Genomic DNA, 25525 nt, shown 5'->3' on the forward strand with positions numbered 1-25525 from the left:
CCCCTAATTCACCCGGCTCCCAAGTTCGATCAGCTACATCATCATTTACTGTCTGCACGTCACTGATGTCCTCCTCAACGTTCTCTGGATCAGGAGCCTTACCGTTTGCAACACCAGCTCCCACGCCACTCTCCTCATCACTACTTGCCCGCCTACAGGAGGAAGCGGCAGATGTCTCCTCCGGATCTTGGCTGGGCAGTAGCTGCTGACTGTCCTCTAGTAGCTATTCCTGGCTGTAGAGTGGAGCGGAGCCCACAGCATATAATACTTCTCTGGCTGAGGGAACATAAAAGGACAGAGGCAGGCACAGGGCCTGCTCCCGGGCCATGCCAACTAAGGGTTGTGTCTGACGAACCCACCGACTCTTGGCTGGGGGTGTCTGATGTCACTTGGGACGAAGTGGATGACCGAGTCAAGCAGGCCCTTACTTTTTTCCACTTATACACACCACAAAAGGCTTTTGAACATATAACTGCACCGCTGAACGGCAAATATATATATATTTTTACCACTAATGCACGCCAAAAAGGGCTGTAATTTTCGCGATTCACCACAGAACGGCAAATACTTTTTTGTGTGCCTCTAATACATGCCAAAAAGGGTAACTGCACCGCTGAACGGCAATTTTTTTTTTTTTTGCCGTAATACAAGCCAAAAAGGGCTTTAGAACATATAACTAGACCGCTGAGCGACAAATATATATATTTTTTGCAACTAATACACGCCAAAAAGGGATTTAGAACATTTAACTGCACCGCTGAACGGAAAATATATATTTCTTTTGCCACTAATACACGCCAAAAGGGCTTTAGAACATAAAACTACAATGTTGAATGGCAAATATATTTTTTTTGCCACTAATACACACCAAAAAGGGCTGTAATTTTCTCACTTCACCACACAACGGCAAATACTTTTTTTTTGGTGCCATTAATACACGCAAAAAAGTGCTTTAGAACATATAACTGCACCGCTGAACAGCAAATATATACAGTACAGACCAAAAGTTTGGACACACCTTCTCATTCAAAGAGTTTTCTTTATTTTCATGACTATGAAGGCATTAAAACTATGAATTAACACATGTGGAATTATATACATAACAAACAAGTGTGAAACAACTGAAAATATGTCATATTCTAGGTTCTTCAAAGTAGCCACCTTTTGCTTTGATTACTGCTTTGCACACTCTTGGCATTTTCTTGATGAGCTTCAAGAGGTAGTCCCCTGAAATGGTTTTCACTTCACAGGTGTGCCCTGTCAGGTTTAATAAGTGGGATTTCGTGACTTATAAATGGGGTTGGGACCATCAGTTGCGTTGAGGAGAAGTCAGGTGGATACACAGCTGATAGTCCTACTGAATAGACTGTTAGCTGCTTTTTTCTTGCCATAATACAAATTCTAAGTAAAGAAAAACGAGTGGCCATCATTACTTTAAGAAATTAAGGTCAGTCAGTCAGCCGAAAAATTGGGAAAACTTTGAAAGTAAGGGCTATTTGACCATGAAGGAGAGTGATGGGGTGCTGCGCCAGATGACCTGGCCTCCACAGTCACCGGACCTGAACCCAATCGAGATGGTTTGGGGTGAGCTGGACCGCAGAGTGAAGGCAAAAGGGCCAACAAGTGCTAAGCATCTCTGGGAACTCCTTCAAGACTGTTGGAAGAAAGAAAGTCAGTTACATTTTCTGGCGAAATTAACACATTTTTGGGTGTATAGTACCACTGCTATACCTAGTAGACAGGTTAAACAAAAAAAAAATTGTCAGTTATATATTCTGGTGAAATTCACCAATTTTTGGGTGTGATATACCACTCCTATACCTAGTAGACCGAAAAAAAAAAAATTGTCAGTTATATATTCTGGTGAAATTCACAAATTTTTGGGTGTAATATACCCCTCCTTTACCTAGTTGACAGCTTAATAAATTTCAATAATTTTTCTGTTACATTCTTGGGTTGACATTTATACAATTTTAGACATGAATAAACACCTGCTCTGCATAGGTGACAGGGAAAATTTTTAAATATATTATTCAGTAATTAATGCGCACCACATCCTTTCATTCAATGCTTAAACTTTAAAAAGTTGTCACACTTTTACGCTTTAATAATTTCTCCCATATTTCCGTTCTATAATTTTAAATTTGAAAGAATGAATCCTCCCTTGGATGTGGTCTCTCTTTCTCACGCTCCCTCTCTGGCCTGGAACCCTGATTCCCCGCCACCCGTGATCATCATGGTAGGCGCATAAAAGAACATCGAAAGTTGATAGAGCAGATATCAAATTGGATCGTGAACATCACGGGGACGTGCGACATGGTGGGGCACTAAGTGTGCACACGCCTACATGAACTGACTGACTGGGGTCAGCACCTGCAACTTCTGGGTCTCCAAATTGGGCATATGGCCTGAGCTTGCCCTTTACCCCTTGAAGGTGCTGGCCTGCCCTGCAGCCAGTGTATTGTCTGAACGTGTGTTTAGCACGAATGGAGGGGGTTATCACAGGTTATATTTCCCAATGTTTTGGGGTGTACCCTAATTTTAAAAATAAAATTTAAAACCAAAAAGCAGTGTAGGCTACCTCCTCCTCCTCCACCGCCGCTTCCACCTACAGCGCCACATCCACCGCCTCCTCAACCTCCTACTCCATATGGACCTGGTCTTCCTAGATCAAGATTATTATTTTATATTTTTAGGTATTTTATGTTATTTTAAGTAATTTCCCTATCCACATTTGTTTGCAGAGCACTTGCCATGCTCCTAACCACATTTTGATGACATTTGCAGCCCTCTAGCCCTTTCCATGACATTTTTAGAGCCATTTTAGTGCTCAAAATTTCGGGCCCCTATTGACTTCAATGGGGTTCGGGTTCGGGGTCAAGTTCGGGTCAAGTTTGGGTCCCGAACTCGAACTTTTTTCCGAAATTCGGCCGAACCCGAACATCCAGGTGTCCGCTCAACTCTAGCCCCAAACCCTAAGAACTTCAACTAGCCCAAGCCCCTCTTCCCTTAACCTATGAGACGCATCGCAAACGCCCCTATACCCTCTTTTCTCCCCCACCCTCCCCCCAAAATAAAATAACCCCCCCCAATCCAACTGACCCGCCATATTATGTAACCGATCTCTAAACTAATACCGCCCCTCCCCCTCTCACTACCACATAGCCCCACCACTAATACCAATCAGGAAAAGGAAAGTAAGGCCAATCAGATATTATTCCGGTCAAGCCAGTTCATAGCAAGGTCCAAAGAATCAAAAATATGAGTTCCCGAATCCCTCATTAAATATAATCCGAAGTTTAGCTGGATACACAAATGAATACTTAATGTCCTTTTCCTGTAAGTGTTTTTTAACCTCGGTAAAAGTACGCCTCTTTTCTTGGATCTCCTTAGAAAAGTCCGGAAAAAAAGCCAATCTGTTCCTATTTATAAAATAGGTGAACACTTGCTTGCCCTTCTCAATAACATATCTCTGTCTCGTGAGACCAATATCTTCACCAGAAGTGTCAGTGGCTGCCTTCCAGGAATTGGTTTACCTCTGGGGACCCGATGTGCCCTTTCCACTAAAAACAATAGAGAAAAATGTTCCCTTCCAAACTTCTCCAAGATGATCAGCATTTGAATCATTTGAGCAGGATTTTTTTCTTCAGCACCCTCAGGTAACCCCAGGATTCTCACGTTACATCTCCTTGACCTGTCCTCCAAATCTCTAACTTTTTTTTTAGCAAACTAAAGCCCGTCTTCAGGGTAGAGATTTCCATTTTCAATATTTTAAATTCATTCTGTAGAACACCCATGGACATTTCTATAATATTAACTCTATCCCGAATCTTCGATACATCATTCCTAATCAGGGCTACATCAGACTGGATTGACCAGAGTTGCAATGAAATATCCTGTATCAATTCCCCATTTTTTTTAACTGCCAGCAATATTTATTTTATAGAAGACGATTCAATATTGGATAATTCTCCTTCCTCAGCCCTCTGCATCTCCTCAACTTGAGAGAATTCATTCAATGTTTCCTCCACCGCAGTTACAGTATTATTATTATTATTATTTATTTTAGGATTAATATCCTGAGGCCCTTTTTATCCTGCCCCGGTATTTATCCCTGGGGAATTTAAAAACTGATCAATTTTTGTTGTTTCCACCAGTCTCTGTGCTGATTTCGCCCCAGAAAAGTCAGTCGAGCGCCTATTTTGCCATTTTTTATTTATTTTTCCTCCTTTTTTCCTTCTTCTTTTCTTCTTTTTACTCTTTCTTTTTTTCCTCTCCTCCCCTCTCTTTCCCTCCCCCCGAATTTCACTTGCTTTTTTTCCCCCCTAAGTGCGATATTTATATGTTAATAAAAAACAAGAAAAGAAGAATCAGCAAAAAAAATAACAAAAGTCCAAAAAAAAAAAGAAAAAAATTCACTAATCCACAAGGTACAAGTCAGGAGGGGTTGGTACTGAAAGCAGGGGAGAGGAGAAGGGGGGGGGGGGACTCCACATACAGGGCAAGCAATACTAGAGGAACGACAGCCACAGCACAAACCATAACAGGATCTTCAAATAGGGGAGACACTGAGACCTCACAGCGACCCAGAGCAGCCAGGCGGAGAGGAGGCAGAAGGAGGGAAAGAAACCACACAGTACAGGCAGCCAAGCAGGGAGGAACAGGACGTGGAGTTCAATATAGGCAGGTAGGGCTAGAGTAACAGAGTCAAAGCACGAACCATTACGGGATCTTCACACAGAGGAAGCAGCGGAGGGTGAGCAGATGGCACGGCAAACGGGTCTTGAGATCCAGAGCCTGGTAGTGCACCAGACACCGGACATACGCGGGGCTGGAGGCACAAAGGAGCGAGGCAGGAGGAGAGGAGGGGGGGGGGGGGGCGAGACGCACCCTCTCTACGTCATAACGTCTGATAATTGTATCTTAAATTCTTAATGAGGAGCATTAGACATGGTAGTGGAGAGATGCCCTTTGATATGGAAAAGGAACCTACAGAAATACTGCAACTTCCAACAAAAGTGGAAACTGAAATACCAAAATTGTAATATTAAAAGCTTTCCGTTTGGTACAGTCATTGGTGAACAAACCTTCTGATGATTTGGTGGCCTTAGATATTGGTAATTCTACTGTATGATGTTTTAGTTTGCATTGAAATTCAAGATTGTTTTTAGAATATCTTTCACATCCCTATTCCGTAAGGCATATATAAAAGGGTTGACTACTGGATTAATGAGAAAGTAAATGAGAGAATAATATTTATCACGTTGTCTGTCATAAGGTTTAAGGTAGATAACAGAGGCTGATATATAAAGTAACATGGCTACTATAAGATGAGATGAACATGTGGAGAACGCTTTTTGTTTACCAGAAGAACTCCTTATCTTGGAAACAGTCATAATGATTTTGGTATAGAGCCCAAAAGTTATCATGAATGGGACAACAGATGCTATGGCGGCAGCTGCGGTTGTCACTGTATTGGTGATGTGCAGGTATCTATCTGAAGATGCCAGACTCTGCAATGGTCCTACATCACAGAAGAAATGGTTGATTTCATTAGGGCCACAAAAATCCAAAAACATTGTAAGCAGTGTCAAAATTAAAGAGCTAGACAAGCTAAAAGACCATGGAAGAATCGTCAGTCCTATGCAGAGGGTCCGACTCATAATAACTATATAATGCAATGGCTTGTTAATGGCCAAGTGCCTATCGTAGGCCATTATCATGATGCAAAAACTTTCCACTTGTCCCAAAGTAAGATATGAATATACCTGTACAAAACAACCTACGAAAGATATTTTCTGATCATCTGCCATCAGGTTGGATAACAGCTTTGGAAATACAACAGATACAAGCAACATTTCTTCAGCTGAAAATATGCTAATAAAATAATACATGGGCACATGGAGAGACTGGTTCACTACGACCAGCAGAACGATAGTCATATTTCCAGTAATACAAACAATGTATATAAATAAGATAATAGTAAAAAGTAAAATCTGATACTGATGGTACTCGGAGAAAGCCAAAAGGATGAATTCTGTCACAAAGGTTGTGTTGCTGTATTCCATAAATGAAGATATTCTGTAAATTCAGAGAAGTGATGGATATTCAACTGATATCACAGAAGAGTGAGGGTCGTTAGAGCTTCCAAAGATAGCCCGACCCCATATTATTGTCTATAGTAAAACACAGGGAATGTGTTTGGAGATGTAGACTATTGGTAAGATGTGTAAATCTCTGAGGTTTTTCACTGGCAGTAAAAAAGTGTATTTTTCACTAACATACTGGTTTTGGGTCTGATATTGTTGGACTAAGCATTTGTATGTCAACTTGGTGAAAGCAAATAGATGTATGAGTTATCAGGGAACACACAATATTTGATCCTCACCATGTTCCTCAGGAAGAAAAGGTTGCTACGATATGAGTAAGGTAAAGTATCTCCCCAAAAGATGAATGGTGCAGTATAGTGTAATTTTTGACCACCAACAAACAGGATCTCAGCCTTAACTTTGTCATAATTTATTCCAACTAACTGGAATTACATGAGTATGGAATATAAACTACGTATGTGGTGGCAGGTGAATAGGTTATTACTAGTGTTGAGTGAATTGACTTTGATCCGAATTTCAGGAAAAAAGTCTTTGGTCATGAAACCAAATTTCCTCGTGGCAATTAATCAATGGCGCTAAAAAAACTAAAACATACTCGCCTCAGCCAATTGCATGCAGAGAGGCTGCCTGGCCATCTTGATTGAATAAACGATGCAAAATCTCTCTCGGCCTGGCCAGCGTAATGACGTGGGGACGTCACTACACAAGATTTTACCCAATTTCTTCAATCAAGATGGCCGTGACAGCCTCTTCGTAAACAAATGGATGAGGTATGTTTTTTTTACCCCTGATGGACCTTAACGTTCATGTCAGATGCTACGATCGCCTCACCCCATAATACATACAATTGAATTTGATTTTTGATGAAGTAATTCGTCACAAATCAAATTTCTTTGTGAATTTTTGAAAACTTTGCTTATCTCTAGTTATAACTTACAGCACTAGTCAATGTCGAGTTGGGGACCAGTAGATTTCAATGTTTTTAGGTTGTCATCCCGCTGTCTTCTGCACAGATGTGAGGAAACTGGTTTCTTAGTAAGAGATTATACAACCACACCGTGGAGATAAAAAGCTCCCAATCACACTTTACAGGGGATAAATCACTTTACACTCCCACCAGATATGTTTCAAACTACCAGTATCTACACTGCAGTTTTGAAAGCCCGGTGTGGTCTAAGGTATAATCTACAAACTATTTTCTTTGAGTTTTGAAGATGGTTTATATATTTCAATGTTTTCTAGCTGCTTAGAGTTTATTGATAAAACTAGGTTATTTTTCCATTTTTGTAAAAAGTGTGTAAAAGAATAGTGTTGCTTTTTTTATGAAACAGTGTCATACCTGTCCATGGTTTGTGTCTTACACTGCAACTGTTTTTATTCTACTCTTGGACAACCATTTATATCTAGAGATGTACACATCTATTCCAAATGAATCAAATTCCTAAAAAAAATGGCTCCTGGGACACTTTGGAGAAATGGCCATACCATTCGGGGAAGCAGATAAATAGAATTTTTGAAAACTTTGCTTATCTCTAGTTATAACTTACAGCACTAGTCAATGTTGAGTTAGGGACTAGAAGATTTTAATGTTTTTAGGTTGTCATCCCGCTGTCTTCTGCACAGATGTGAGGAAACTGGTTGCTTAGTAAGAAATTATACAACCACATCTTTGAGATAAAAAACTCCCAATCACACTTTACAGGGGAGAAATCACTTTACGGTCCTACCAGATAGGTTTCAAACTACCAGTATCTTCACTGCATTTTTGAAAGCCTGGTGTGGTCTAAGGTATAATCTACAAACTATTTTCAGCCTCCATTGTCATCTTTACATGCCCCAATGTGTGGTCATAGGAACACCTGTAGCTGTATATCTGTCTGATAGCCCAATGTTATGCAAAGGCCCTCTGATGGTATGTTTAGACACTTTTTGCTGCCCTTGACTTGGGATATGATGTCCAGTCTCATTTGCAGTACAAGATGGATCACTGAGCTCCATTCTTTTAATCAGATGATCTGTCTGTGCAAATTTTGTGCAAATTTTTGCCTCTGCGAACCTCTAAACATTCCAGTTTATTATTGTCCTCTTAACCACCAGGACAAGTAACGTGTAACAGTACTGCCATCTAGGTCTAGGCACATAGTGATCTGCTAGATTGATAAACCAAGGTCTATCAGTTCAAGGATTCTGTCCCTCTCAGTTTGCAACAAGTGGTGATAACTGGTGGTGAATAGGAGGCATTGCACGATGATCTCACATGACGTGATCTGATTTTTGAGGTTTCATGTGCCTAAAAAACTTTGCTTGCAATCAGGCTTTTATGCCCCTCCCACATACCACAGATTGGAGCTAGGTGTTTAAAAATTTGATCATTACCAAATTTTAGTGACATCTGCTTTGTACTTGATTTGCATAATCTTACAGCTTGTCCTTCTTGGTGTTGAGGGGTGGATTCTGCTGTCACTTTGCTAATTCTAAGTATTAATGGGCTTGAAAAGGGTTGGATATAGTACTAGGAGCTCAAAAAGTCAAAAATATTTGCGCCCAAATTAAATCTGAATAGTTGATTCAGACCTAAAACAAATATCAAAAGTTTGCTCATCTCTACTTATATTGCTAAAATTCAGTGACAAAAATTATATTTTTCTTGTGGTATGTATTTATAAATAATAATATATTCCGTATCTTTCATATATATGAAACAATATAAAATTATTTTTAATTATTTTATGTTCTACATAGCATAGAGAAGCAATATTTTCTATGCAGGTTGCCTGTGTGCATTATTTTAATCTGGATTTAATAAAGTCTTGATTATATGTTTTGTTTTTTGTTTTTTCAACTGGAATTGCTTTTGGAATTGATTTTGTGCTGCGTGCCACAACTTTTCTTTGCTTGCAATGGGACGGTCTTCTCAGCTACCCGAGTGCAGCAAGATTCGTCCAGACGGTGTAGTAGTGAGCAGAGGACTATTTTGTTACATTGTACAGATCTTTATACCTCTTCATATTTTAACAATCCATGCAGCTTTGGTCAAAAACATTGCATTCTTCCATTACATTTTGGCTTAAGAGTGTTTACGGTGGTCCAGTTACTCAAAGCAATATAAGAGTAAGATATACACAAGGAAAATCCATTTCCTTTTCAACACAATCTCATTAAAGCCATCATAGTTTGGTAGATAACTTAAAATACTGTCCCACTCCTAACAAGGCCTTTAGTGACTATATATTTGAATCCTCTAATGATAAATCCAGAATCATGTTTGACATAAGAACCAATAAAACTGAATTATATTTAGCAATAATCTAATGTCATGTTCTAATGAGGGTCCTACCAACCCCTAAAACATCTCTCAGGCATAAGACACCAAGGCAAGCAGACAGACCAAGCAAGGACCAAAAACGTATACTTTATTAACAAAATCAGGACATGACAGTGAGCTGGACCAGCAGGTAAGGGTATAGTGGCAGGTAATACCACTGGACCAAGTGTACCGGTTTGACTTGGGGCCAAACCCAGAGGGCAAAGACTCAGTAAGCCCTATTCTTCACAGAGCCCCTGATGGTGGGGATGAACTTAGCCGAGGGCTCACTGGTTGGACCTCCAGGATGGTCCCAGTGCACTTGGTGACTTACCTGCAGAGACTGACGATGCAAGCACCAGCAGTTCACACATCATAAGGACTGGAACCCAGGCACATGAACTGGAATCCAAACATAACTGTATAGGACACAGTTAAGACAAGACAAACAGGAACCAGAACACATGCAGATGACTGGACCCCATGCAGAACAGATGCATGGCGATTAACAGGCAGAGCTGGCCAGACAGGCAGACAAGAAGATGCCTGGACCCCATGAAGAACGACATATGGCGTACACAGGCAGAGCTGCACACATAGACTAGATGTCCTTGACTAGCAGATGCCTGTTCCCTATGTGGAGTTAGTCCATGGGCGAACAGACAGAGCTGCACCACAAGACACAGAACCAGACTAGCAGATGTCTGTTCCCCATGCAGAGTTAGTCCATGGCCCAATAGACAGAGCTGCACCACAAGACACAGAACCAGACTAGTAGATGTCTGTTCCCCATGCGGAGTTAGTCCATGGCCGAATAGACAGAGCTGCACCACAAGACACAGAAACAGACTAGCAGATGCCTGTTCCCCATGCGGAGTTAGTCAATGGACAAACAGACAGCTGCACCACAATACACAGAACTGGACTAGCAGATGTCTGTTCCCCATGCGGAGTTAGTCCATGAGCGAACAGACAGAGCTGCACAACAAAACACGGAACCAGGCAAGGTGACCTTGATGTCTCACTAGGTGACCACACATAACTTGCATACTGACCTCAAACCCACAGCACGCAGGATGTTATAGCAGTGTAACGAGGTCATCTGACCACCTATCTAACACACCCATAAAGAACAGGAAAAGTTAACCCCACCAGAACCGAGACAACAAGGAGAGGAGCATGCAAGCACAAGGAGCAGTTCACACACAGGCTGCTGCAACTACACGCAGGTCATAGCAACCAACCTACGTGGAATCCAACGCAGCCAGTATTCCAGAGTGCTACTAAGGCGAGTATGTACGGCAACTAGTGACACAGTGAACTACACTGTGACAAACCTACGATATCAATAGATTCAAATGCACAAATACCGCACTCACTATGTAAATGTGTGAAAAAATAAAATGTCTCTATTGTCACTCTCATCTTCCCCTTATTGTGTATCATACAGTCCCCAAATAATAATACAGTATATGAATTACACTGAAGTAAGGTAAGGAGCCTAAGTGACAACTGTCAATAAAATATTAGACATGAGCCAATTCTGATTATACCAAAGACAAATTTTGTGTGACCCGATTTTGGAGAATTTGAGAGCTGCCTTTTCATAGGCTCAGCCACCAACTTCAGATTCAGGGCTACAAGCATCAGGAACCCTGATGGTGATAGGCGATGCTCTTAGTGCGGTGCAAGGACATGTACTGGCTGAAACTATCAATTCGCCAGATATACAGAATCCTTACCTAAGAAGCAGACGATCTGAAGAAGTTATACCAAGTCTAAAATACCATTTAGTAGATAATTCTAAAAGCTTTATTTTACAAGATGTTCAAGTTTTAGCCAGCTTTGGCTACTGGTTCAACAACACCAAATTTAAAACGTCTTAAATGTACCATCGGCTATCATATGTGTTTACCCTAAGCCATACACACTGTCTGGCCAAAAAAAGGTCACCACCTGGATTTAAATAAGCAGATAGATAAGAGCCTCCCAGTTGGCTAGAGGTCTAGGTTCACCAACGTTATGTGCCCAAAGAGTAAGGTCAGCTGACTACCTAAATATACTGAATGTCCAGGTTATTCCATCAAAGGATTGCACGGGCATAGGCCAAGAGGCTAATGCTAGGATTCATCAGGCTCAAATTGTGAAAGAGTGGTTCAGGAAGGAAAAGATATCATTTTCACACATGAATTGGCCACCAGACCTGATCCCATTGAGAATCTTTGGGATGTGTTGGTGAAGACTTTGCGCAGTGATCCAAATCTCCCAATACAAGATCTTGGGGGGAAATTAATGCAACGCTAGACAGAAATAAAAGCTGTGACATTGCAGAAGCTTGTGGAAATGTAATCAAAGCTAAAGGCGGTCCAACAAGATATTAGAGTGTGTGACCTTTTTTTTGGCCAGGAAGTGTCACTGTCATTTTCACCTTACTAATGCTGACTTGGTCAAAAACAGCTTTGATCAAAAACATGGCATTCTTCGATTGCTTTCACAATGTTAATGTAATGAGGTTCAGTTACTCAAGGCAATATATGGCTTTTAAGATTTACACAGGGGACGCCATTTCCTTTGTTTTTGAAAACAATCTCATTAAATCCATTCTGTTGGTGAATAACTGAAAAACAGTCCTAACAAGGTCCTTAGTGACCATATATTTTACACTTTTTGATGATAAATCTACCTGAGAACTTTTGGCAAAATCATCGGTTAATTTTCAAAAACATCTGGGAATAAAAACCAAATTAAAATATCTTTATTAATAATATACAATACAGTACTAATGGATTCAAAAGCACACATTCTGCATTCTCTGTATTAATGTCTTATATAAAAATGTAAAAGGTCAGTAAGAAAATGTCCCTTTTGCGACTCCGACATTCACCCTTAGTGCTCTTCTACATTGTTTTTGGTCAGTGATTTCCATCAGCAATAGGCCTCATGCACACGACTGTTGTTTGGGTCCGCATCCAAACAGCCATTTCAGCGGCTCAGATGCGGACCCATTCACTTCAATGGGGCTGCAAAAGTTGCGGACAGCACTCCGTGTGCTGTCCGCATTCGTGGCTCCGTTCCGCGGCCCCGCTAAAAAAATCTAATATGTCCTATTCTTGTCCGCGCTTTGCGGACAAGAATAGGCATTTATATTGCAAATTGAAGAAGGCAACACGGACGGCTTCCGTTTTTTGTGGAACCACGGTTTGTGAACCGCAAAAAACAGCGCAGTTGTGTGCATGAGGCCATAGCGTTGAGCGAATCGAAGTTAACAAAGTAGAATTAGATCCGAATTTCAGGAAAAAATGTATTCGTTATGAAGCCGAATTTCCTCGCTTTTCGTGGTAACGAATCGTATTTTTTCTAAAATGGCTGGTACACGTTACAAAAAGGAAGTAAGTGTAACTCCCCGAGTGGCATTATCAAACCTATGCCATATTTCTATCTGGATATGCAATCTCAATGTCATTTTATACATTTTTCCAGGTCCCATATATTGTGCATTTCCTGTTATGCATCTGTTTACGTTCGAATGTAATGTGCCTGGTCTACCAGCAGATGGCGGCACCTCTGGCAGAGCTGTGTTAGCTAAAATGGAACCCCTCTTCCATTCCAGCCCTCTCTCTAGTCAGGGAGGAGTTTCAGTTAGTGAAAGTCAGACTAGAGTACCCCCTGCAAGGGGAAGGTCGTGTGCAAGCCAGCAGAGCACACTCTCAGCTCTGTTGGGCATAGAGGCCCACTGCAAGCCTCACAAGCCAGGAGTAAAGTTATTTGGATAAAGATAAAGACACAGTCAGATTACCGAAAGCTAAATTCAAGAGAAAGGAAAAGTTTCTATTTAATCCTGATAGCACAGCAGAGTTAGAGAGTGTAGATGTAGCCGAGCCGAGAGAGTTTGCCTGCCATTTTCATGCTAAAACCTGCTGGTAACAAAGACAAGGTTGCAAGATTGTTTTCTGATGCAAGTTTATTCAAGTAAAGCTGTGATCAACGTTGATACAAGTTTAGACTCCATTTATTTAATCATCCTCTCCACCACCTATTCACCCTATTTGCTCTGCTTCGGCCACACTTTTCACTGTCTACACCGATAATTATCCACTGGCTCTCTTGAACGCTTCACGCCTGGGAGCTCTAGACCAAAGATGGGCCTCTAGACTGTCGAACTTCAACTTTACCATTAAGTACCGGACTGGCAAAACTAAAGACAATGCCGACGTTTTGTCCAGACTACCTGCCCAGAAGGAACTACTTTCTAAAGATGATCAGTTGGAAGATGTGGAAATGCCAATTTTCTACTCCCGATTTGCCCGGCAGGAGTCTCTACACACTAAGCATCGGATCTCCAAGGCCTCTAGTTCTCCAAATACCTGTGGTCCCTCACCACCAGTTGAGAAAGAGCTCTGGCTCAAACTACAAGCAGAGAATAGAGTCATCGGAGAACTGTGGAAAGAATTCAGCAGAGGAGAGCCGACTCGGTGCTAGTTCGCCTCTGGCGACAACAAAAAATTATCTTCTTACAGAGAGATCTACTCCTCATGAGAACGTTTGATCGAGTCACCTGTGAGCACCTCCATCAGATAGTGGTGCCTCTAAGAGATGCTAAGATGGTAATGGACATGTACCATAACAGGTCTGGTGATTTTGGAACCCAAAAAACAGAAGCCACTATCAGGCACGTTTCTACTGGACTGGCATAATCCCCACAGCATGATGCTGCCAACACCATGTTTAACTGTGGGGATGGTGTTCTTTGGGTGATGTGATGTTGGGTTTGCTCCAGACATAGTGTTTTCTTTGGCTGAAAAGTTAAATTTTGGTCTCATCAGACCAGAGCACCTTCCTCCATACATTTTCTCACACATGCCTTTTCGCAAACTCACAACATGCCTTTTTGTTTTTAGCTGAAAGTAATGGCTTTCTTCTGGCCACTCTGCCATAAAGCCCAACTCTATGGAGTGTACGGCTTATTGTCGTCCTATGTACAGATACTCCAGTCTCTGCTGTGGAACTCTGCAGCTCCTCCAGGGTTACCTTAGGTCTCTGTGCTACCTCTCTGATTAATTCCCTCCTTGCCCGGTCCGTGAGTTTTGGTTGGCGGCCGTCTCTTGGCAGGTTTGCTGTTGTGCCATGTTCTTTCCATTTGGTTATGATAGATTTGATGGTGCTCCTGGGGATCATCAAAGATTTGGATATTATTTTATAACCTAACCCTGACTTATACTTCTCAACAACATTGTCCCTAACTTGTTTAGAGAGTTCCTTGGTCTTCATGGCAGTGTTTTGTTAGTGATGTCTCTTGCTTAGGTGTTGCAGCCTTTGCGGCCTTTCAAAAAAGGTGTGTATATGTAATGACAGATCATGTGACACTTAGATTGCACATAGGTGTGCAACATCATTTCACTAATTATGTGACTTCTGAAGGTAATGGGTTGCATCAGAGCTTTTTATGGTCTTCCTAACAAAGGGGGTGAATACATATGCACATACCGATTTTCTGTTTTCTATTTCTAAACAATAGTTTTATTTATATATTTTTCTTATTTCACTTCACCGACTTAGGCCTCTTTCACACTTGCGTTGTCCGGATCCGGCGTGTACTCCACTTGCCGGAATTACACTCCGGATCCGGAAAAACGCAAGTGTACTGAAAGCATTTGAAGACGGAACCGTCTTCCAAATGCTTTCAGTGTTACTATGGCACCCAGGACGCTATTAAAGTCCTGGTTGCCATAGTAGGAGCGGGGAGCGGGGGAGCGGTATACTTACAGTCCGTGCGGCTCCCGGGGCGCTCCAGAATGACGTCAGAGCGCCCCATGCGCATGGATGACGTGATCCATGCGATCACGTGATCCATGCGCTTGGGGCGCCCTGACGTCACTCTGGAGCGCCCGGGGAGCCGCACGGACGGTAAGTACACTGCTCCCCCGCTCCCCGCTACACTTACCATGGCTGTCAGGACTTTAGCGTCCCGGCAGCCATGGTAACCACTCTGAAAAAGCTAAATGTCGGCTCCGGCAATGCGCCGAAACGACGTTTAGCTTAAGGCCGGATCCGGATCAATGCCTTCCAATGGGCATTAATTCCGGATCCGGCCTTGCGGCAAGTGTTCCGGATTTTTGGCCGGAGCAAAAAGCGCAGCATGCTGCGGTATTTTCTCCGGCCAACAAACGTTCCGTACCGGAACTGAAGACATCCTGATGCATCCTGAACGGATTACTCTCCATTCAGAATGCATTAGGATAATCCTGATCAGGATTCTTCCGGCATAGAGCCCCGACGACGGAACTCTATGCCGGAAGACAATAACGCAGGTGTGAAAGAGCCCTTAGACTATTGTGTTCTGAACTTCTGATCCATCACATAAAATTCAGATTAAAAAAACATTGAACTTAAGGCTGTAATGTAACAAAATACAAAATAAATCAAGGGGGTGAATCCTTTTGCAAGGCACTGTATATTAGTTTTTTTAGAATATTCTAAAATTCCATCGAAAGCCATGATTCCTCCCTGCTTAAGTTGCTTGTGGGCCAATGACTCATTGGCCCACAAGCAAGAAGCAGGGAGGAATCATGTGTTCAGATGGGAAAAAATGACGAATATTTGCTATAACGAATATATAGCACTATATTCAAAATATTCGCGAATTCTCAAAGTTGCGATATTCGAGATAAAAATTCGCTATTCGAATATTTGCTCTCAACACTATTGATCTTTCGGTTCTGACTTTTTAGTGTGTTTGGTTTTCTCGTTTGCCTCTAACTCATCTTCTACTGCATCATCCAAATGGCATTTGACCCTTTTTCTGTATGACTACTCTTTTGGTGTTTGTCGATCTCTGTTTGTGTGTCGCCTCTTCACATATTGCAGTATAGGGACTGTCCTCCAGCTGTGGGGTCACTTCCTAGGGTGACCATGCAAGTAGGTAGGGGCGGTGGGTCAGTTTTAGGGCTGCACGATCCTTGTTTCTGTGTGATGGTAGTCATTATCCTGACTTATATACTGTCCCTGCCTGTAAGAGCTGCTCCAGGTGTCCACTCTGTAGTGAACCTTGCCACACAGCGACAATTGCAGGGAGCAGCCCATGTTGTCCACCATGTGAGAGTACAAGGCAGGGGTGGCTTCTCAGGAGAAATAATGGCTGCTAAGTAGGTTCCAGCAAATTTGAGCGCATGCCATCAGCTCCCTCAAGACAGCAGACTTTAGTAAATGGTACGGCAGCAACTGCACCGCCAGCAACTTGGCCAGGTGACAATTAAGCTTGCGCACCAGCAGATTTCTAGGCATTTAGAGTTGTTTCCAGGCCACACATTCCATTATCAATGTCTGATGATAGAGCGGAGGAGGACGAGAAGTCTGAGCTGGAGAAGCTGAAAAGGATGATGATGTAAAATACACCATGCTGCCCATGGATACGGCCTGGTTGCTGCAAGGGGAATCGGGACAAGGAGGGCACTCCTGTTGCTGTAGCTGGCTGCCACCTTTGCTTGCCTATGGGATGGGGTGATGCCACTTCAATAGAGCTGTGATGCCTACATTTGCTAGTCCACATCTTATTTTGCTCTTGCACAGCATGCAAAGGTAAATGCTTTTGTCTTCCAGAAGCGTGGAAAAAAACTGCCAGACGGGAGATCCTCCAGCAGATGTAGAGGTAGCAAAGTTTGGCTTATCTCTGACACATTTTGGGCCTAACCCATTCTCCTGACTGCCATTTTCGCTGCCCCCAATGCCAATACACGGCTATGCGTGCCACTACTACCACCACTAACAACATGGTTATGCCTGCTGTCTGCAGCCTCCTCCTCAGGGCAGTACAAATGCTGACTGCTATCAAACAAGTTGTCAATAGAAAGAAAAGCAGAGGGAGAGCAGAGCTCATCAGTGGGACTGTTTTCACAGATAGTTTAATCTACTGGTGAAAAAGGTTCACCTGGATGGGTTACGCTTGGAGCATAACACCTATTCGTGTGGTGGATAGAGTTTGATAAGCTTGATTAATTTTTCACTGACCCTGACTCCCTAAGATAGTTCATCCACCCTCATCCACAGCCCATCACAGAATGACGTTCTGCTGGATCCGCTAGGGTATCTACTTGCATGCCTCAGCACTGATTGCTTCACGTAGGCTGTATGTCGGCCTGTAAGTAGAGATGAGCGAAGTTCTCAAAAATTTCATAAAACTGCTGTGCTGAAACAAAAAAATTTGCTTCACAGCAAATTACTTTGTCACGAAGTGCATTTCTTTGTAAGTAGTGGGCACAATGGCAGGTAATGGTGATTGTGCCATTATTGAAACCCTCAAATGCTGCGTTCATTGCTGATTGTGGCATGTAAGATTAAAATTAAGGCCATTCAGGGGTTAATAGGTTAAAAAAATATAATTAAATTGTACTTACCTCATCCCCTCGAGCGTGAATAGGCTGCCGTGGCCATCTTGCTTGAATATCTAGTGCTAAATCTTGTGTGGTGCATGATGACGTCATCACGCTGGCCGGCGTGGTGACATCGTACGTCACCGCGCACAAGATTTTGAGTTGGATCTTCAAGAAAGATGGCCATCAAATGGATGAGGTCAATATGATTATTTTTTTTTACTGCACAAGAAAATTCGGCTTCACAGCAAATCAAATCTTCCCTGAAAGTCCACTTCGAATACTTTGATTTGCGCAACAATACCTGTGAGCCAATTAGGGCAAGCCCTTTCCCACTTCCTCTCAGGGTCATGTGAGCACCCTTTTTCCACCAAAACAAACCTGAAAAGGTTTGGATTCATCTGTCATCCGTAAAATAGCTACGTTCGGGCCATCCAGCTTCGTTATGAACTGGTTTGCTCATCTTTAGTCCAGTGCTTCTTGTGGTGCTGTGAAATATTATTCAAGTATGGAGATAGAACCTAATTGTATCTTAAATTCTTAATGAGCAGCATTAGACATGGTAGTGGAAAGATGCCCTTTGATAAGGAAAAGGAACCTACAGAAATACTGCAACTTCCAACAAAAGTGGTAACTGAAATATCAAAATTGTTATATTAAAAGCTTTCCTTTTGGTACAGTCATTGGTGAACAAACCTTCTGATGATTCGGTTTGCATTGAAATTCAAGATTGTTTTTAGAACATTTTTCACACCCCTATTGCGTAAAGCATATATAAAAGGGTTGACTACTGGATTAATGAGAAAGTAAATGAGAGAATAATATTTATCACGTTGTCTGTCATAAGGTCTAAGGTAGATAACAAAGGCTGAGATATAAAGTAACATGGCTACAATAAGATGAGATGAACATGTGGAGAACGCTTTTTGTTTGCCAGAAGAACTCCTTATCTTTGAAACAGTCATAATGATTTTGGTATAGAGCCCAAAAGTTATCATGAATGGGACAACAGTTGCTATGGTGGCAGCTGCGGTTGTCACTGTATTGGTGATGTGCAGGTATCTATCTGAACATGCCAGACTCTGCAATGGTCCTACATCACAGAAGAAATGGTTGATTTCATTAGGGCCACAAAAATCCAAAAACATTGTAAACAGTGTCACAATTAAAGAGCTAGACAAGCTAAAAGACCATGGAAGAATCGTCAGTCCTATGCAGAGGGTCCGACTCATAATAACTATATAATGCAATGGCTTGTTAATGGCCAAGTGCCTATCGTAGGCCATTATCATGATGCAAAAACTTTCCACTTGTGCCAAAGTAAGATATGAATATACCTGTACAAAACAACCTATGAAAGATATTTTCTGATCATCTGCCATCAGGTTGGATAACAGCTTTGGAAATAGAACAGATACAAGCAACATTTCTTCAGCTGAAAATATGCTAATAAAATAATACATGGGCACATGGAGAGACTGTTTCACTACGACCAGTAGAACGATAGTCATATTTCCAGTAATACAAACAATGTATGTAAGTAAGATAATAGTAAAAAGTAAAATCTGATACTGATGGAACTCGGAGAAAGCCACAAGGATGAATTCTGTCACATAGGTTATGTTGCTGTAATCCATAACTGAAGATATTCTGTAAAATCAGAGAAGTGATGGATATTCAGCCGATATTACCGAAGAGTGAGGGCCTGTTAGAGCTTCCAAAGATAGCCCGACCCCATATTATTGGTAAAACACAGGGAATGTGTTTGTAGGTGTAGACTGTTGGTGAGATGTGTAAACCTTGGAGGTTTTTTCACTGGCAGTAAAGAAATGTACACTGCTCAAAAAAATAAAGGGAACACAAAAATAACACATCCTAGATCTGAATTAATTGAATATTCTTCTGAAATACTTTGTTCTTTACATAGTTGAATGTGCTGACAACAAAATCACACAAAAATAAAAAAATGGAAATCAAATTTTTCAACCCATGGAGGTCTGGATTTGGAGTCACACTCAAAATTAAAGTGGAAAAACACACTACAGGGTGATCCAACTTTGATGTAATGTCCTTAAAACAAGTCAAAATGAGGCTCAGTAGTGTGTGTGGCCTCCACGTGCCTGTATGACCTCCCTACAACGCCTGTGCATGCTCCTGATGAGGTGGCGGACGGTCTCCTGAGGGATCTCCTCCCAGACCTGGACTAAAGCATCTGCTAATTCCTGGACAGTCTGTGGTGCAACGTGACGTTGGTGGATAGAGCTAGACATGATGTCCCAGATGTGCTCAATTGGATTCAGGTCTGGGGAACGGGCAGGCCAGTCCATAGCATCAATACCTTCGTCTTGCAGGAACTACTGACACACTCCAGCCACATGAGGTCTAGCATTGTCTTGCATTAGGAGGAACCCAGGGCCAACCGCACCAGCATATGGTCTCACAAGGGGTCTGAAGATCTCATCTCGGTACCTAATGGCAGTCAGGCTACCTCTGGCGAGCACATGGAGGGTTGTGCGGCCCTCTAAAGAAATGCCACCCCACACCATTACTGACCCAATGCCAAACCGATCATGCTGGAGGATGTTGCAGGCAGCAGAACGTTCTCCACGGCGTCTCAAGACTCTGTCACGTCTGACACATGTGCTCAGTGTGAACCTGATTTCATCTGTGAAGAGCACAGGGCGCCAGTGTTCTCTGGCAAATGCCAAACGTCCTGCACGGTGTTGGGCTGTAAGCACAACCCCCACCTGTGGACGTCGGGCCCTCATATCACCCTCATGGAGTCTGTTTCTGACCGTTTGAGCAGACACATGCACATTTGTGGCCTGCTGGAGGTCATTTTGCAGGGCTCAGGCAGTGCTCCTCCTGTTCCTCCTTGCACAAAGGCGGAGGTAGCGGTCCTGCTGCTAGGTTGTTGCCCTCCTACAGCCTCCTCCACGTCTCCTGATGTACTGGCCTGTCTCCTGGTAGCGCCTCCATGCTCTGGACACTACGCTGACAGACACAGCAAACCTTCTTGCCACAGCTCGCATTGATGTGCCATCCTGGATAAGCTGCACTATCTGAGCCACTTGTGTGGGTTGTAGACTCCGTCTCATGCTACCACTAGAGTGAAAGCACCGCCAGCATTCAAAAGTGACCAAAACATCAGCCAGGAAGCATAGGAACTGAGAAGTGCTCTGTGGTCACCACCTGCAGAACCACTCCTTTATTGGGGGTGTCTTGCTAATTGCCTATAATTTCCACCTGTTGTCTATCCTATTTGCACAACAGCATGTGAAATTGATTGTCACTCAGTGTTGCTTCCTAAGTGGACAGTTTGATTTCACAGAAGTGTGATTGACTTGGAGTTACATTGTGTTGTTTAAGTGTTCCCTTTATTTTTTTGAGCAGTGTATTTTTCACTAATCACTAGTTTCTACGATATGAGTAAGAAAAAGTATCTCCCCAAAAGATGAATGGTGCAGTATAGTATATTTTTTGACCACCAACAAACAGGATCTCAGCCTTAGCTTTGTCAGAATTTATTCCAACTAACTGGAATTACATGAGTATGAAATGTAATCTATGTATGTGGTGGCAGGTGAATAGGTTATAACTATTGTTGAGTGAATTGAATTTGATCCGAATTTCAGGAAAAAAGTCTTTGGTCATAAAGCCAAATTTCCTCGCGGCTCATGGGAACGAATCAATGGTGCTAAAAAAACTAAAACATACTCAACTTATCCATTTGCACGCAGAGTGGCTGCAATGGCCATCTTTATTGAAGATACTATGCAAAATCTCTCTCAGCCCGGCCAGCGTGATGATGTGGGGACGTCACTATGCAAGATTTTACACAGTTTCTTCAATCAAGATGGCCGCGACAGCCTCTTCGTAAACAAATGGATGAGGTATGTTTTTTTTACCCCTGATAGACCTCAACATTCATGTCAGACACTGCGATCACCGCTCCCTGTCATACATGCAATGGAATTTGATTTGTGATGAAGTAATTTGTAACAAATCAAATTTCTTTGTGAATTTTTGAAAACTTTGCTTATCTCTAGTTATAACTTACAGCACTAGTCAATGTCAAGTTGGGGACCAGTAGATTTCAATGTTTTTAGGTTGTCATCCCGCTGGCTTCTGCACAGATGTGAGGAAACTGGTTTCTTAGTAAGAGATTATACAACCACACCTTTGAGATAAAAAGCTCGCAATCACACTTTACAGGGGATAAATCACTTTACACTCCCACCAGATATGTTTCAAACTACCAGTATCTTCGCTGCAGTTTTGAAAGCCTGGTGTGGTCTAAGGTATAATCTACAAACTATTTTCTTTGAGTTTTCTAGATGGTTTATATATTTGAATGTTTTCTAGCTGCTTAGAGTTTATTGATAAAACTAGGTTATTTTTCCATTTTTGTAAAAAGTGTGTAAAGAAATAGTGTTGCTTTTTTATGAAACGGTGTCATACCTGTCCATGGTTTGTGTCTGATACTGCAGACTTCTACTCTTTGACAGCCTTTTATATCTAGAGATGTACATATCTATTCCAAATGAATCAAATTCCTGAAAAATGGCTCCTGGGACACTTTGGGGAAATGGCCATACCACTGGTTCCACAACAAAATCAATATAATGCCGAGCTTTTATTGTACCTGAAATGAAGACTAGAGAAGCCTGGCTACCATACAGTAAAATATGCCACTCCACACCATACTCCCAGGAGTTGGTTGGATAGGTGTGACATTCCCTTGTGAAGTCCACTTCATAGTATTGCCCCAATGTGTTCTTAAGACTACTTTGCTTGCAATCAGGCTTTTATGTCCCTCCCACATACCAGATTGGAGCTAGATGCTTAAAAATGTGATCATTTGCAAATTTTAGTGACATCTGCTTTTTACTTGATTTGCATAATCTTACAGCTTGTCCTTAAAGGGTTGGATATAGTACTAGGAGACCTCAAAATGTCAAAAATATTTGCGCCCAAATTAAATCTGAATAGTTGATTCAGACCGAAAACAAATATCAAAAGTTTGCTCATCTCTTCTTATATTGCTAAAATTCAGTGACAATTATTCAACTTTTCTTGTGGTATGTATTTATAAATAATAATATATATTCCGTATATTTCATATATATGAAACAATATAAAATAAATGTTAATGATTTTATGTTCTACATAGCATGGAGAAGCAATATTTTGTATGCAGGGTGCCTGTGTGCATTATTTTAATCTGGATATAATAAAGTCTTGATTATATGTTTTTTTTACCTGGAATTGCTTTTGGAATTGATTTAGTAATGGGTGCCACAACTTTTTCTTGCTTGCAGTTGGACTGTCTTATCAGCTACCCGAGCACAGCAAGATTCATCCAGATGGTGTAGTGGTGAGCAGAGGACTATTTTGGTACATTGTACAGATCTTCGTATTTTAACAATCCATGTAGCTTTGGTCAAAAACATTGCATTCTTCCATTACTTTTGGCTTGAGAATGTTTACGGTGGTCAAGCTACTCAAAGCAATATAAGAGTAGGATTTATACAGGAAACCTCAATTTCCTTTTCAAGACAATCTCATTAAAGCCATCATAGTTTAGTAGATAACTTAAAATACTGTCCTAACAAGGCCTTTAGTGACTATATATTTTAATCCTCTAATAATAAATCCAGAATCATGTGTGACATAAGAACCAATAAAACTGGAATTTTATATTTAGCAATAATCTAATGTCATGTTCTAACGAGGGTCCTACCAACCCTTAGAACATCTCTCAGGCATAAGACACCAGGGCAAGCAGATAGACCAAGCAAGGACCAAAAACTTATACTTTATTAACAAAATCAGGACATAACAGTGAGCTGGACCAGCAGTTAAGGGTATAGTGGCAGGTAATAGAAACAAAAACTTTAAGATTCCAGTCCGTTGTTATCAGGATTTGCAGCAGCAATTCCCAAGAGTGAAATGGGCACAATTCACAGTTCAGTCAATGCGTTATATGGGACCGCGCGTTCCCTATCCATTCAGGAGAAAACCTCTTCAAGCTCAACTCATCCAATTTCAGATATATAGGCAAAACATCAGGTCCCACTACTACTATTTTCCTCTAGATGTTCCTGTGGGATATTAGAAAATACGCTGATGGTGAATAGTGATGAGCGGGAGGTGTCATATTCGATTTCGCGACTATTCAATTGAATATTCGTCTTATATTCGCCAAAATCGAATATTCATCATTATGCTATTTATCGCGAATAATATGCGATTTAATTAATCACGTATTGCGATTTTATGTATTTTACGAATATTCGCCATATTGCTATATATTCTTGTTTTAGAATATGACGAATATTCTAAAAAACAAAGTTATAGCAATATCGGAATATTCATAAAATGCACATATAGACTGCAATTTCACAAATGTAGTGCTATAATCTTTTTTTTTTTGCTACATTTTTATAGCACTAATTATAGCACTACATTAGTGAAATTGCAGTCTATATGTGTAATTTACGAACATTCGCTATGTTGCTAAATTGCCTTCAGCAATGCGCCGCATAGACCTGTGAGTTATCAGAAGGAGGAGAGCCCCGCAGGTAAGTAAATGCTGCTGAGTGATTAACTAACCATGGCAGCCAGGACTTCAGTAGCGTCCTGGCTGCCATGGTAACCGATCGAAGCCCGGCCAGTACGCTGGGACTCGATCGGAACTGCCTGCTGCCACCAATGACTGGGGAAGGGGGACCCTGTGGCCACTGCCAGGGGGAGGGGGACCCTGTGGCCACTGCCACCAATGATTTTAATACTGGGGGAGGGGGGTTAGGGCGCACTGGCCACCAATTATTTTAATACTAGGGAGGGGGGTTAGGGCGCACTGGCCACCAATTATTTTAATACTAGGGAGGGGGGTTAGGGCGCACTGGCCACCAATTATTTTAATACTGAGGAGGTGGGGGGAAGGGCGCACTATATAGCACTATATAGCACTATTCGCAAATTATCAAAGTGTTGAGCGAAACTTCGATAATTCGTGATTAATATTTGCTATGCGAATATTCGTGCTCAACACTAATGGTGAAGCACTGTATTCCACTACTAATACTACTCATATGGTTGTACTCACAAGCGTAATTAATTATGCAGACACATCACACTAAAGCAGAGCCTTCGCTTTCTTTCTTTTTCTTTCTCTTCAACAACGCTTTATAAAATATTTAAATCCCCCCAATAGTGAATAGTGCACCGCAAAAAAAAAAAGTATAAAATTGGGTTTATTATACTCACAAACCTAAAACGGCAACAGGCAATGTAATAAAAAAATCCAACGATCCTGCCCTTGGGTGACAACTGTTAATAAAATATTAGAGATGAGCCAATTCTGATTCTACCGAAGACAAATTTGACCCGATTTTAAAGAATTTGAGAGCTGCCTTTTCATAGGCTCAGCCACCAACTTCAGATTCAGGGCTACAAGCATCAGGAACCCTGATGGTGATAAGCGATGCTCTCTGTACAGAGAAAGGACATGCACTGGCTGAAACGATCAAATCGCCAGATACACAGAATCCTTACCTAAGAAGCAGATGTTCTGAAGAAGTTATACCAAGTCTTAAATACCATTTAGTGGATACTTCTAGAAGCTTTATTTTACAAGATGTTCAATTTAGCCAGCTTTGGCTACTGGTTCAACAACACCAAATTTAAAATGTCTCATTACCATCGTCTATCATATGTGTTTACCCTAAGCCATACACACT

General features: G+C 41.6%; 2 protein-coding genes across 2 annotated transcripts; both read right to left on the minus strand.

Annotated features, from left to right (window-relative positions):
• Nucleotides 1-5138: 5138 nt before the first annotated feature.
• LOC120981508 (olfactory receptor 1G1-like) lies at nucleotides 5139-6068 on the minus strand. Its single transcript, XM_040411044.1, has one exon. The coding sequence runs from the start codon at nucleotides 6066-6068 to the stop codon at nucleotides 5139-5141; it is 930 nt and encodes a 309-aa protein (XP_040266978.1).
• A 12392-nt stretch (nucleotides 6069-18460) lies between these two features.
• LOC120981509 (olfactory receptor 1G1-like) lies at nucleotides 18461-19417 on the minus strand. The gene has a single exon (XM_040411045.1). It carries the CDS (start codon nucleotides 19415-19417, stop codon nucleotides 18461-18463), a length of 957 nt encoding a protein of 318 aa, XP_040266979.1.
• Nucleotides 19418-25525: the final 6108 nt, after the last annotated feature.

This window comes from Bufo bufo, chromosome 11, assembly GCF_905171765.1.
Source record: "Bufo bufo chromosome 11, aBufBuf1.1, whole genome shotgun sequence".
Taxonomy (NCBI): Eukaryota; Metazoa; Chordata; class Amphibia; order Anura; family Bufonidae; genus Bufo; species Bufo bufo.